Source organism: Plutella xylostella, chromosome 20 (assembly GCF_932276165.1).
Source record: "Plutella xylostella chromosome 20, ilPluXylo3.1, whole genome shotgun sequence".
NCBI classification, from domain to species: domain Eukaryota; kingdom Metazoa; phylum Arthropoda; class Insecta; order Lepidoptera; family Plutellidae; genus Plutella; species Plutella xylostella.
In genome coordinates this window covers 6,609,402-6,623,696 of record NC_064000.1, presented here as the reverse complement: position 1 = coordinate 6,623,696, position 14,295 = coordinate 6,609,402, and the positions used below count along the sequence as shown (strand labels likewise).

Sequence of the window (14,295 nt, the reverse complement as noted above, 5' to 3'; positions counted from 1 at the left end):
TAACTGCCTCTGTGGTCTAGTGGTAGAAGCTTCGCTTCATGACCCAGAGGTCCCGGGTTCGATTCCTGGGTGGGAGCATCAATTTGTGTTTCTAAATTGTGGTTCTAAGTTTGGTTAGGACATAGAAGGCTGATCACCTGATGTCCGAAACAGTGAAACGATCCATGCTGTCGGATGGGCATGTAAAGCAGTCGGTCCTGCGCCTAGCTCTCTCCAGTCGTGTCGGTCAATCCGTCCCATTGGGCTATGAGAGTGATGGAACAGAGAGTGCTCCTGTGTACTGCGAACACACTTGGGCACTATAATCTACTCCTGCGTAGATGGCTGATCTCAGTCGAGATTGGCCGCCGTGGTCGAAATTCGGCTAGGAGGACATTATCATTATCATTAGCCCAGCAGTGGCGATGGATAATAAACATGCTGATGAGCTTAAAAATTAAAATCTGTAGGGTGTCCCACGCTTAGTTTTCCAGCGGCTTCCCTTCGATAACTCGTCAACCGTAACGGGTATCTCCAAACCAGTATACTAATTATCTGAAATTAATTACTCAATTAATGACATAACGTAAAAATTTAAGGAAATGCGTACCGTTACAATACCGGTAAATTACCAAGTTACGTTATATTCATAATCAAGTTATAACGTAAGTATTAATGAGCGACGCTTTATTAAGTAGCTATATTTCGCTTTAAAGTAATTGCTTAATGACTGCTTTGCCTAATAACATTGTGTAAAATAGGCTAAATCTTTATTGGTTAGTTTAGGATGTATCTAAATCCAGTATATGTTTGGGATGCACTAATAGAGCCTCCTCGAATAAAATAGAAAATGCTTTTAGCATTAAGTCCACCTTTTGTACACTTTTATGTCATATTTGGGCAATAAAGTATTAAATAAATAAATACAATATTACTTTATTGGTCACCACAATAGCAGAACATACAGAGTGCTGAGAGAGTTGTCGGGTAAGTGGGCAACCCGACTGTCAGATGTTTTCAATCTGCAACCGGGACTCACGGCTTAACGTGCAGTCCAAATTATAAAAGCGCCCAGAACACTTGAAATCGATCACCCATCCAATGGCTGACCGTGCCATGATTAGTTACAATCACTGAAGAATTGAATTATTCAAAATTGTATCTCTTAGCTCGTAGGGTTGCCTGGAAGAGATCGCTTTTACCGATAAGGCCGCCCTTATTGTAAATGTACTATAGATTTTAACCCCTAAATTCATATAGCTTTTTGACACTTTACAATAGGTTTAAAACTGACGTTGTGATATACGAATTTCAACTTTTTCACCGATGTAAAGAGTCGAAACTCGTGTGTTTTGAAGTGAATTTTAACCTTGCTGTAAATTTACAAAACGTTCTATGAATTTGAGGGTAAGTCTTAAATGTTATTTTATGTATGTACAATAATAAAGCTATACTACTACTACTTGCACGACTATGGACGCTTAGACGAATGCTGTTCACTAAAACCCCAACAGCACAAGCAGGATAAGCCAACTTTTCCCCTTGACAGTGCTCTTCCTAGAACATAATTACTACACTCTAACTAATGTATGTTGGAGTTATTCCTGCGGGAATGTTAATATTGTTGATCCTCAGAACAAGAGTTCGCAGAAATGGTTAGTGCCGCGTTGTGGAGCTATGCACTATGCAGTCTTTATACAGCTTAGGGCGAGCTTTTAAAAGCTTTTATTTAACTTACAATGTAACTTGGGGTTTTCTTATGGTTTCAGTGATAGTAAAGGTATTGTTACACATGCTAACTACTTTTTTGTCGGTAATAATCTGATGCGCTGTTAAATGTACGGTGGCCTGCGCCTAAAAGTATACAGGCGGAGTTTTTAAAATAGCGATCCTTGATGATGAAGGGACCAGCTACATCTGTTATAAATCCGGGGACGTGTTGTGTGTGATGTGTGTAGCAGTGGTGTTTATTTGGATGTGCTTGAGTAGCATGTGAGCTTGAGATCGTTATTTTAAAAACTCCGCCTGTATACTTTTAGGCGCAGGCCACCGTACTTCAATATTGCAGCCGTCTTAATTTCGCTAACCTTTTTCGTTTAGGAGTAATTTGGGGCTATTGTCACTGGAACTTTTTCATTTCTCGTGACTTTAGATTTGTTAGGTATTCTATTCTATTCTATTCTCTGTGGGGGTGTAAGTACCTGCACCTGGCTCTCTCGAGTGGAACCTTTGTGCATATCCCCAAGGTCTAAACTGCCTTCCTAAGCTTGGACCATTTCCTACCACGCTGGTCCACTGCGGGTTGGTGGGTTCACATATCTAGATGTGCTAAATCTAGATATGCAGGTTTCCTCACGATGTTTTCCTTCACCGTAAGAGCAATGGTATAAATTGTACTTAAGTTAAAAGAACTCATTGGTACATGTCAGCGCCGGGATTCGAACCCGCATCTCTTGCGTGAGAAGCGGGCGCTTACCCGACTGAGCTACCACCGCTCTCTTGTTAGGTATTACATTACAGGTGAATGCTCGACTACCTCTTTGATGTAGTGAATGGGAGATTTTCAACCATAGACAAAAACCGATTATAGATAGCGCTATTAAAACTTCATACTCAACTGCACTGCATTTTTTTTAGCCGGCATGGATTCCAGTCCTTTCGGCCAATACAAAAACCAAATGGATGTGAATTCAACCATAAGCAATAACTAGCTGTTATATTATGCATATTATTAAGTGTTAACTGTTTTAAGACAGCTTTGTACCATTTATGCCTCAGAAGAATGCAGCTCATAAAAAACGACAGGCCGGAGGCCATCTATTGGTCGATTTTGGAACTTTTAAACGTCAAAAGAAAATCTCCCATTCATATAGGTATTGGTATACTGAGGCGGTCACGTATTGCCGATTTTAAAACCGGAATCGTGATCCATATACTTTTTATTATCTCATTATCACATACCTACCTATCTTTTATTTTTAGGCGCTCGAATAGTCTCGTTAATTAATAATAACGATGTGTTGAATTAAATTATTCAAGGATTTGTTTTGAATTTGGACAGGTGTTGAATGGGTTTGCTGTTAATGGGTTTCTAAAATGTTTATGCTGTTGTTACACAATTTAAATAATATGAAGGAACACTTAAAGTAAAGATTGCTCCACGCACTAAAGTTACATATAATGTTTATTAAAAAAAAATCAGGGCAATGCTCACAAAAACAAAATTAAACATTATCCAAAAAACGGCTAAACCGAGTTAGTTACTGCTAGCGCGCATAGTTAAGCCAGTTTTTCATAAATTTGCGAATAAAACTCAATCCCCCTGACACACAAACAGAAAAAAACCCATCTTAAATTTCCATAAGTATGTACAAGTACGTTCATTTTTCCCACAAGTATGTACAGTCAAAGACAACAGTGATTGCGTTCGCGATATTCACACGTTGATACAGTCCAGTTCACTAAAGCTGGCACGTTCACAGTACTCACAGGCATAATATGCAATTTCCCTATACCCTATAGATAGATAGAATACACTTTATTTGAACACCAACAAAGAATAATAAGATTAAAAAATTGCAACTTAATTAGGGAACAAAAGGCGGTCTTATCACTAAAAGCGATCTCAGCACTATTTCTGACAGACAACCTTTGGATGATCCTATGTTCAATCCGCGGTGCGATGATCAATTGATCATACGTGACTATCACTAACGGATGGATACCAAAAATATCACGCTGTATTTATAAACAGTAGCAAAAAAAGTAGCATAGTACAATTCGGTACAAATAAGTTGATAGTTCCGAGGTTGGCAGAGTTTAAACTTTTGTGCTACGTCAAGTTAATCAACTGTCAATCTTTGAATTAATGAATAGGTGGTTTGATAACGTACAAAAGTGTATTTGCTGCTAATTTCGAAATAACCGAACTGAGGTGCGATCACAGAATCGATACTATTTTCCACCTACCATGGAAAAAACAAATGTCACGTTTGGGACTAACAAATTTGCCTTACATTTTGACAGTGACAGTTGACGATACGAAACGTAAACGGAGGTTTCGAATCTTATAATCGCTGCACAGTACGACGACGCGACGTTCGTCACGCCACTTGCCACACAAGCGCAACGTGTGAATGCGTTGAACATGTCAGCTTTAGTTAACCGGGCTATACAAGGCGTGCGTTGCGTAAGAATTGATTATTGCATTCTTGCATTGTGGTCGTCGTTGAAACAATGGCGGCTGGGCGAGTCAGGTGGCGAAAAATATGCGATGTACTGATGGCGGCTATTGATTTGTGTACCGTGAGGTAATGGTTGCGATATGAGTGGACTGTCGAGGACATGTATAATTGCCCAATTAAGGGCCACTTGCACAAACATATAAATCTAGATTTAGTGTCAAATCTCGATTTAAGCAACGTCAATCCATATAAAATTTTACACTAAGTCGAGATTTAACACTATTTCTAGATTTAATATGTTGGTGCAAGTGGCCCTAAGTATACTAACCAACGTTAAAAACCCCCGATATTCAATACTAAAAGTCGCATGACTTGTAAACGGCTAAGCTGATTTTGATAACATGTGGTTTAGAACACTTGGGGTAGCATTTCTCTTATGACTCAAAAAATAACAAATCGATAATCGGTTATACACACACAGAGACACGTTAATCTTATAACACCCGTTTTTTATAATAAAACACCTTAAAATTACTATGTACTAATTAACATTTAGCGGCTTACTAAGCTATTCGAATCATTCGATGCCAATCATCCAATAACATGTTTAAAAAAAAAGTTAATTAGACCATGAGTTATGAGAAAATGATTGCTGATGAATATTGTTAAGTACTGATGTTAAACATGGCATTGAATCATTGTAGAGCGTTTTCATGGGTGATTTCCGCTTAGTTTTTTTTGTTACTGGTACCTATGTAGTTATTTTAGAATTAATATTACTATTATTTCATCATCATCAGCATACTTAGTGATAATCAGATAACTCTTCGACAAAAAGTTTTAAGCAGTATAATTCGTGATGGCTCTCTGCGACACCAGGGTAGCATAAGACCACAACAGTTCGCGGTGACCTTCACAAAACTAATGTTGTCTCTTTCTATTCCAGGTGTCAACCGGCTCGATGACCTGACGATGTTCAGGACGGGGTCAGCCGAGGGCTCGGGCCCGCGGACGCCGCCCGCCTACGCCCCGCACCCCCCGTACCCGCCCCCGCGCTTCCTCCCCCCGCGCATCCGCCCTCCACCCCCGCAATACTGCTTCGACGCAGCCCGCTTCGCCTGCGACGCCTCCAAACCACGATACCTAGACGTGGAGAGGGAAAGACTAGTCACCCGCTGGCTAGCCGAAGCCAACGAGGCCCTGGTACGAAGAGATCGCCCGCCACGATACAAGCCTAGAAGCAGCGAGCGTCGACCAGAGTTCGAAAGACGGCCGAACGTCCCAGAATGGTCGGACAACTTCCTTCTAGGCCGACGGAACGGCTCCGTCGAGCCTGAAGATGAGGAGTCGAATGACAATAGCCCATTGAGTTTAAAAGAGTTTGTGGATAAGTTTTCATTGCCGCGGGTGGTACGGTTCGAAGGGGAGGACCGGGCGGTGTTGTTGTACCGGGTACTAGAGGCGCATAGGCGCGTGGAGGCGGTGCCGCTGACGGGCAAGAAGGGCAAGCTGGCCGGCAAGCCGCTCTACATCCCGGACTCTTATGATGGTGAGTATTTGTATATGTATACGGTTGACGAAGATTGGTAGGTAAGCTGAAGGTGTTTCAAAAATTATTCAGTCTTTCACTCACACTTTTCACATTTTTTCTTCCTCATTATAATGCTAGAGTTCCCTGGGTGATATTGACTAGGTACTTATGTATTAATCTATGATTCTCGGGAATAGATAAATTCAGTATTACAAATAATCCCCAAAATATAATCTACTAACGACCTGAGCTTTGCATAGCCTACATACTCTTAGATGAAGGTGAATACTCTACAATATAGCGAAAATGGACCACCAATTTACTGTCACGACCAGTTTTAAGCACCATTCCCCGATAGTACTTACGTTTTTTTGTCGACTCTTCGCCCAGTTACGCCCACGACGTCCTTGCCACATCATAAACCTTCAAGATCCACGCTCTAAACCTCAAAGAGGTTATAAAAGAGTTATATAACTCGACCAACAATGGATAATCGTTGACCATCGCCGGCCGCGATTGCCAGTTGAGTGCTATTAGTGCAGTAACACTGCCATTGTGTGTGTTTTTTACTGTTATGGCAAAAAACAGAAGCTATGGAATGCTTATGAAATTTTGTGTATAGTTTAAATTCAATTGATCTGAGAAAAAATGGGACCACCCCTGAGGTGAACCTAATACATCAAAAAAATAATTATCGATATCGGTCCATAAATGACGGAGTAATCGAGTAAAAATAAAATAAAACATACATACAGACGAATTGAGAACCTCCTCTTTTTTTCGAAGTCTGTTAAAAATTATATCTGAAACTTCTTTTTGTCCCGGAATTCCTTGGGAAAGTATTTAAGGCGAAGCTTGAGGCAAACCTAGTGTGTATGTAGGTATATAAGTACTTAATTTACAAATAAATACCGTAGCTAATAAGGCCAAGCATTGTTTAATAGAACAAAAGACCGCCTTCATTTTACGGACCAATGGAGTTTAACAATTATAATCTGTGTGCGCGTTCTGTGTTTGTTAAATAAGTACATGCTGAGTCTGTGGTCAACACTGAGGCAGCTTCACTTGAAGGTTGATACACAGCTTAGAATAATAACGGCCTCGCTTCGTTATGACAGAAGGATAGTAACCAATTTGACGCGAGTTTAGTTCTAGACTTTACACTAAGTGCCACTTTCAAAACTCTATCTATCGATAGCTGACACTTTACTATCATCCGATTTTAACACATAAAAAAATGCATTCTGTCAAAATCTGTCAATAGCTAGTTTTTTTTTGTTTAGGAGTACTTTGGTGCTATGTCACTGGAACTTTTTCATAGTTTCAAAATCACCAAACGTTCACTGGTAGAAAATGCTGCTAGCACTAAGTTTGTCTTTGTACCAATTTACTTTGTATTGCACAAAGTAAATTAGTACAAAGGCAAAATAATTTACGTGCAAAGAAACAGTTCCGCTTACAAAATGCAGACTTCAAATGGCCCTACTTTTTTTAAAAATTTAATAGGAAATTTGAACAAAATATTTATTCTGATGCACCATTAAATGAAGTTAAATATTACAGAAGACGTCTTTAGGTTAGTTTTTTCTGTTTAGGAATAATTTGATGATTTTCTCAAAGGAACTTTTACATTGCTTGTGATGTGAGTGTAGTTCACGAGTGTATGTATGTAGTGCGACAAAATCCGTTTCTCTACCAAACGTAAGATTGATATTGTCAGTAACCACGGACGGACAATAGACTACTTTATGTCAAAGTTACGAAATGAAAGAGAAAGTGACGTTTTGTCATTTAGACAAATTCTAACGAGCCCATGACAGAGTACCTTATAAGTAATTTTATGACAATAGCGCCTTAATAATGCAGTTATGTAATGTCACGTTTTAGAACAAATTGAGGCAAAAACATTACTTTTTCTGAAAGAAATGGCGAAATTGCATTTGTTTTATTCATGGAATTCTAAATTGAGAGTATTGTTAGTTATTTTCGAGAATGAGGGTTATTCAATAATTTGAAATTAGTAATATTGACACACATTGAGATTTACATAACTTAGTTTATTTTAGATAGTAAAAAATCCCTAAGCTGTTAAAAAGTTATGACCTGGAATTTAACACACCTATCCCACTAGCTTTTAATTTATCTTTCCATTTAGTATTTAATCAAGCAATTCAGTTGATTGTAACCAAACCTTATCCGAATAGCTACTAACCTCAAATAAAGTCTAGAATCAAATCGCTAAGAACCATTTAAAAGTATTTATTGCATTCATGGACGTAAAGTAGAAATGAAACTTAGCTCTACTAATAACCATAAAATACTCTCAATATGTACTTAATTGATACAGACATACACATCGTAATTACCGCTTTTATATATATTTACGATGAGATTGTGAAGGCGCCAAGCGTCTTTCTCACTTGAGTAAATCTATCCAAAGTCTGTTTTTTTATCTCAGATATAAAATTGACAGATTCTGGACGGTTCATCAACAGAAGATTGTCCCGCCAATAGAACGATACGTCACTTAATCGCGGGACAATCGACTGTTGATGAACGGTTCAGAATCCGTTAGTATCAAAGATTAAAAACAGACTGCTTAAGTGCCAATTTCTCCATAGTCGGTTAGAGCATAACCAGGTATTAGTGGTTGACTTTTGACACATCTATCAAGAATTTTTTATGGAGATGACGAGTTATTGATAACCAATCCCTGGTCGGTTAGATAACCGACTATGGAGAAATTGGCACTAAAGCAATGAGCTTACTTAAAATAATAATTCAGTCAATGACAACTCGAGTTCTGGTTAACTTTGAATTTTAAAACAGAAAACAACAATAGGTAAAAAACGTTAAAATTACAAGTACAAATGTACATCCAGAAGCGGGTGGCTCGCTTGCGAGTCACCTCTATGACTATACCCCTTCGGGGATTACAGTTGTCAGCATATGCATGCATATACTATTTATATACTGATTATAATAATTATACATTAGTACTTATATCTTATTAAGTGAAGGCTATTTTGACTTTAAGAGCTACTTATGGTAATAGAAACCGTTTTAAATTATCCGCAACCGTTTTAACTTAAGGGTCAAATCTTCTTGTCGCGTGTGAACATTTTATTATTACCTAGTTACCAATTTATTCATACATCAACCTCCAACTTCATCTTTCTGCTAAATTTCTACGTACACTTAAGTACACTGAAATATTTCAGTCAACATTAGAACTTTTGTAAATCAAACTTATGAGAGTTAGGTACTTACTACAAATAATAAAAATAGCAAGAATCTTCACCTTAAATACATAATTGCTATAACGCTTGAGCAATTATCAAATAAGGTCAATTACACCTTGTGTTCAAATAATACAATTAAACCGAAGTAATTCATGGGTAGGTTAAGTCTGAAATTACAATTAATTGTATAAAGTACCTATCATCTTTATTTAGATTTAAAGATATTGCACCGCATATAAAACGATTTATAATATAAATTTATACGAATGTCTTTATTTATTTAATGTTGTTATGATACGAAACTCAGTCGTAGAGTACACACGTTTTAAAATTGTACTCTATATATGTTGGTGCACGCACTTTAGACATCAAATTTTCCATTGCTTCATCTAAAAGGGCTGTGATTTAATTAAATCAAAATGATGTAGGTACAACAAAACAAATGAGCGCGCGTAAAGATGACAGAAGCAAAGGCCGATCACACCATCTGTCACAGAACAAAAGACGGATAAAAGAAGCTTGGCTAATTTGGCCCAGCAATGGCTGTTTGGCCCAACCTTGGGTGACTTCCGTGACGCGTGGGAGACCCGGCCCATTAGCGCTAGGCCTTAAATGGGCTAAAACCGAGGCTACGGCCTCCGACGTACGTGTGGAGTACTAGGATAGCAGCGGCGTAGACAGGTATATAGTTAATGCTTGGATGATGCTCAACACTTTATGCTTGTTCAAGGTGCTGCTTTCAGTTCATGCGTTCCTGGTATATTGGTACTGTGACTGAAAAAGAGGGGTGCCTTTAGTTTGAGGTACGATCCTGGTACTCCCTCAAATATAATGTGGTCGTTGATTTATAAGATTAATAGTTTACAAATATTTTTCTTTCCATCTTTGTATAATCTGCCTGACAAATTCTTTGTTACCATTTCTGTCATCTAAGATATTTTACCTTTAAGGGCCCTTACAGGGTGACGTGCCGCGCCAATTTTGGGTTTTCAATGCTCTTCACACAGCACACGCAGTGACACGCACACATGTAAGTTTGCACAGTGGGTCGATAAACTTTTACTCGCCAACTTTATTGACAATTATGTTCAAGCAAGCTCGTAGAACTGCACGAAGCATCCCTGAAGGTTGGACTAAGGATGAACATGTCCAAGACTAAGATCATGACCAATCTTCCTGCAAACGTGCAGCCTAACATAATTGTAGGTAACTGCCACATCGAGGCAGTGGATGAGTACGTCTATCTTGGACATAGTTTATCCTTTGGACAAAGTTCTCAGGTTAAGGAGATCGCTAGACGAATTCAGCTGGGATGGGCTGCCTTCAGTAAACTTGAAGACGTCCTTAAGTCCCAAATCCCTCAATGCCTGAAGACTAAGGTGTTCAATCAGTGTGTTCTGCCTATCCTCACTTACGGAGCCGAAACATGGACGCTCACTAAAGCCAACATGCACAAAATAAAAGTCGCACAAAGGGCTATGGAGCGCGCCATGCTCGGCATCTCTCTTGTGGATCGTGTGCCCAATGTCGAAATTCGACGTAAAACTCGTGTGGATGACGTGGGTAGCCGAGTCACAAGATTAAAGTGGAGATGGGCAGGACACTTGGTTAGGAGGGACGACGGCAGGTGGACTGGGGCAGTCACAGAGTGGTGGCCAAGAACTGGCAAACGAGGAATAGGCAGACCGCCGGCCCGATGGTCTGATGACATTGTTAAGGTGGCCGGTAGACACTGGACTAGACTCGCACAGGACCGGAAGAGGTGGCGTGATAGGGAAGAGGCTTATACCCAGCAGTGGGCAGATACGGGCTGATAATGATGATGAATGATGATGTTCAAGCAAGTACATTTTGGTTGATTTTAGGGTAAGTAAGTATAATTCTTATTTACACTGGTAGGCACCAGGAAAGAGTAGAAATTAATAGGGGTGCCACTTTACTCTATACTCGGAACCCGATTAGCTTTCTCAAACAAATGTGGTATTTACTTGTAGAAAGGTAACTACAAGTATTAAATTGTAGATAATAAGTTTCGGGCATTCTCCAGCCAACTGAACCCCGACGACAAAGCAAAGTAAATACATAGTGTCGCAAAAGGGCTATACTAAGCCAAAAGGGGATGACTCAAGGGGTCATTCTGAACAACTTTTGTTAAAAAAATATTCGTTTTCCATGGTAAAAAGTCACATGTCCAACAAAGTTAATTTCCAAAACTCGTAGAGCAAAAGTTCAGAATGACCTCCTGTCTTACTCCTTTTTACCGGACTGCCGAAAGAGGAGGGTAATGTTTTTTGATTGTATGTATGTATGTTTGTCTGTTTCTTTGTTCCCTCCTGTAGCCTAAACGGCTTGATAGATTTTGATGTATGAGGTATTGTTAGAAGCGTATTGACGTTCCATTAAAATGCACATAGCGCCCTCTAGAGGACATAACGTGATGATCGAAAAAATAATAATTCAACTTTGCCGTGTAAGGTATCAAATGAAAGGGCTTGATTTTGACATTATAAAAATATGCATATTGAAGGTATTTAAATAACAACACCAAAATTATTGAAATAAAAAATGATCATGAACTACTGACGTAAAATTTTATAAAATAAAAACAACTAAAAAGTTACAAATAAAAAAATACAATTATAAACAAACGAAAAACCCGACTGTACGCTAAAAACATGAAAACAAGTCCCAATGTTAATGGAAAGTATCGCAGGCGGGGACCAACTTGACCGCCACTCAAGGCCGTTTTCTAAGTAACATTCAGCTAAATGGTGAACCCTCTGCTGGTCCCCGCCTACGATACTTTCCATTAACATTGGGACTTGTTTTCATATTTTTAGCGTGCAGTCGGGTTTTTTGTTTGTTTATAATTTGTTTAGTACTATATACCGCTTTTTCAATACCTACAGTACATTTTTTGGTAGCAGCATAATATTTTTACTTAATTTTAGGGTTTCGAACGTCAAAAGAAAAAAAGCAACCGTTATAGGATCTCTTTGTTGTCCGTCTGTCACCGCCCTTTTTCTCAGAAACGGGTAAAGATAAAGATATCAAGCTGATATTTCGCATAGATGGGGAGTAACCCAAAAAAAATATTATGGTACTCCCTGTCCCACGCAAGTAAATTGGGGCTTATATTTTTTCCAGTTATTTTGATGTGTATCTTTTTTTTTCTTTGATGTTTTGTATAAGTATGTTGTTTGTTTTCTTTAAATCTGTATTTTTTTTGTTGTTGCTGTCTATGTGTCGAATAAATGTATCTTTATCTTCAAATCACGCCATCTATCGTTTGTTTTTTTTGTGGCTACTGTTTATAGAAGAAATTCCGTCATTGACAATTTTACGTTACGAATTTATTTTTATTTATTTTATTTTTATTTTTAAAATTTCGTGGAGAACCAACAGCATTTTGTTAATAAATAATTATTACTTATGAACACATAACAACTTGATGCCATTAACAGAATGAACTTAGTAAACCCAGTAAACCTAACACATCCAGAGGAAAAATAAAATCTCTTTCTCTCTCTCTGAAAAACATAGGTACTTAATAGCCCAAACTCGATGCTTTTAGCTATTAAAATCTTTGAAATAAAATTGAGCCACCACCGTGTTACTGCCCTCATCAGATCCTCACGAGACCATACCTCAACCAGCACCAAGAGACTGTATTTTTGATCCCTAACCTAATGTTCGTGCGTATTGTCATCACTTAGATCCATTCGCTATATTCCTGCTCCTCATCAGACCTTTACGAGACTGTAATGTCACGAGAATATTGCACACTATCTAATTTAATTTAATGTATTGAATATACTGGAAGAATTATGCTTCCTCAATTTCAAATAAAATTATGTTGGTGTCATAAAAGTTGAAAAAGTGCAATGACAACCAATGTGCAGTGATTTTGTATCTGTACACGATAAGATCGCGAGCTGTCAGTGCTGCCTAAACCGACGTGACCCTTCTTTGGAGGCCAGCGGCCAACTGAGTCAAACGTCACTTGTGTTTATGATTTTATAACACAGAAAACCGCCATAGATATTTGTATGAAGATTTGAGGGAAAAAAATTGCTCAAGTTTGGGATTAATTTACACAAAATAAGTGTGTGTTTATTAAAAAACAAGGTATTTAGCGCCTAGTCCAAGCCTTTAACTTTATAAATTGATAAAAATCATATGAAAATTCTTGATGATTACGACACAGTTGTTACAATACGGGACTGGTTTTTCGTCATATTCTGAATTTAATTTACAGTTATCCATAAGCTTTTACTTAAATTCGAATGATTCAGCACCTAGCTAGACTCTTCGACTACCAGTGTGATTTTTTTCAAGGCTGTAGAGCATCATTTACTACATAATTCTATGACAATGCCAACCCTCGATTGCCTATTGCCGACCCTTAATTCCAGAAGCCACGCCAGAGATGCATAGAAAAAACATTGCCGCTTTATAAAGTAATGTCATACAAAATGTATGTAAATTCAGGCCATACAATGTGAATGGCCGGCTGTGTTTGGTCCAGGCATTTTCAGTATGACCACTTTTGTCGTGTCGGACCTTGTATGACGATCGTTAACCCATGTTTATAAGTTTATATCACTGGTTGATGCACCGCGCTATTTGAAGTATACATTTTATAGTTTTTTTTTTCGATTGCGAACTACCGTATGCTGCAGTGAACTGCAGTGGTTAGTGACTCTGTTTGCTGCACAGAGGGTGCTGCTGCAGGGTTCGATTCCCAAGCAGATATTTGTTTAAAGACATGACTGTGAGAGTTGTGTATCTTAAGCATTTTTTTGAAAAATTACATAAAAAACATGGTTAACTTACGTGAAGCGAACTCTACATAATATATTTATATCGTATATTACAAATTCGTATACAACTGGACATAGGCCTCTCATAAGGAGCACTACAACACTCTGCCCTAGGTCTTCCACATCCAGCCACTATACTGGCTACTTTTTCTAAGTTTGTCGGCCCAGTGGGTCGCAGGGCGTCCCACGCTACGTTCACCTGTCAGTGGTCTCCACTCGAGGACTTTACCCCATGAGCTATTCGGACACATCATCATATAGCACATTCAACAGGAAAATGTTCCCAAGTGGAAGCGAACAAAATATTAATTACGATTCAATGAATGCACGCAGCAGCTTGTTAGTGGGGTCGCGACCCGGCGGCCCGGGTTTGAATCCCGATACGGGCTGATGAAGCGGCGGCATTGTGTTTGTCTGTCCGTCTGACGGATACTTTTGTGAATTACATTCGTTCGGGTTTTCATGTGTAATTAGATGCAAAAAGTTGTATTATATCTACGAAAAGGTAAGGTAAGATTTAAATCTCTGACTACCTC

The 14,295-nt window shown here is 38.6% G+C and overlaps 1 protein-coding gene across 1 annotated transcript in view; it reads left to right on the top strand.

Annotated features, from left to right (window-relative positions):
- The window catches only part of LOC105380819, a 79,249-nt gene that overhangs the window by 25,934 nt on the left and 39,020 nt on the right, over nt 1–14,295 (top strand). Inside the window, exon 2 of the mRNA XM_038109405.2 lies at nt 5,110–5,712. Coding sequence (XP_037965333.2) covers nt 5,136–5,712 — 577 coding nt within the window. The 5' untranslated portion in view covers nt 5,110–5,135. The remainder of the gene's footprint in view (nt 1–5,109; nt 5,713–14,295) is intronic.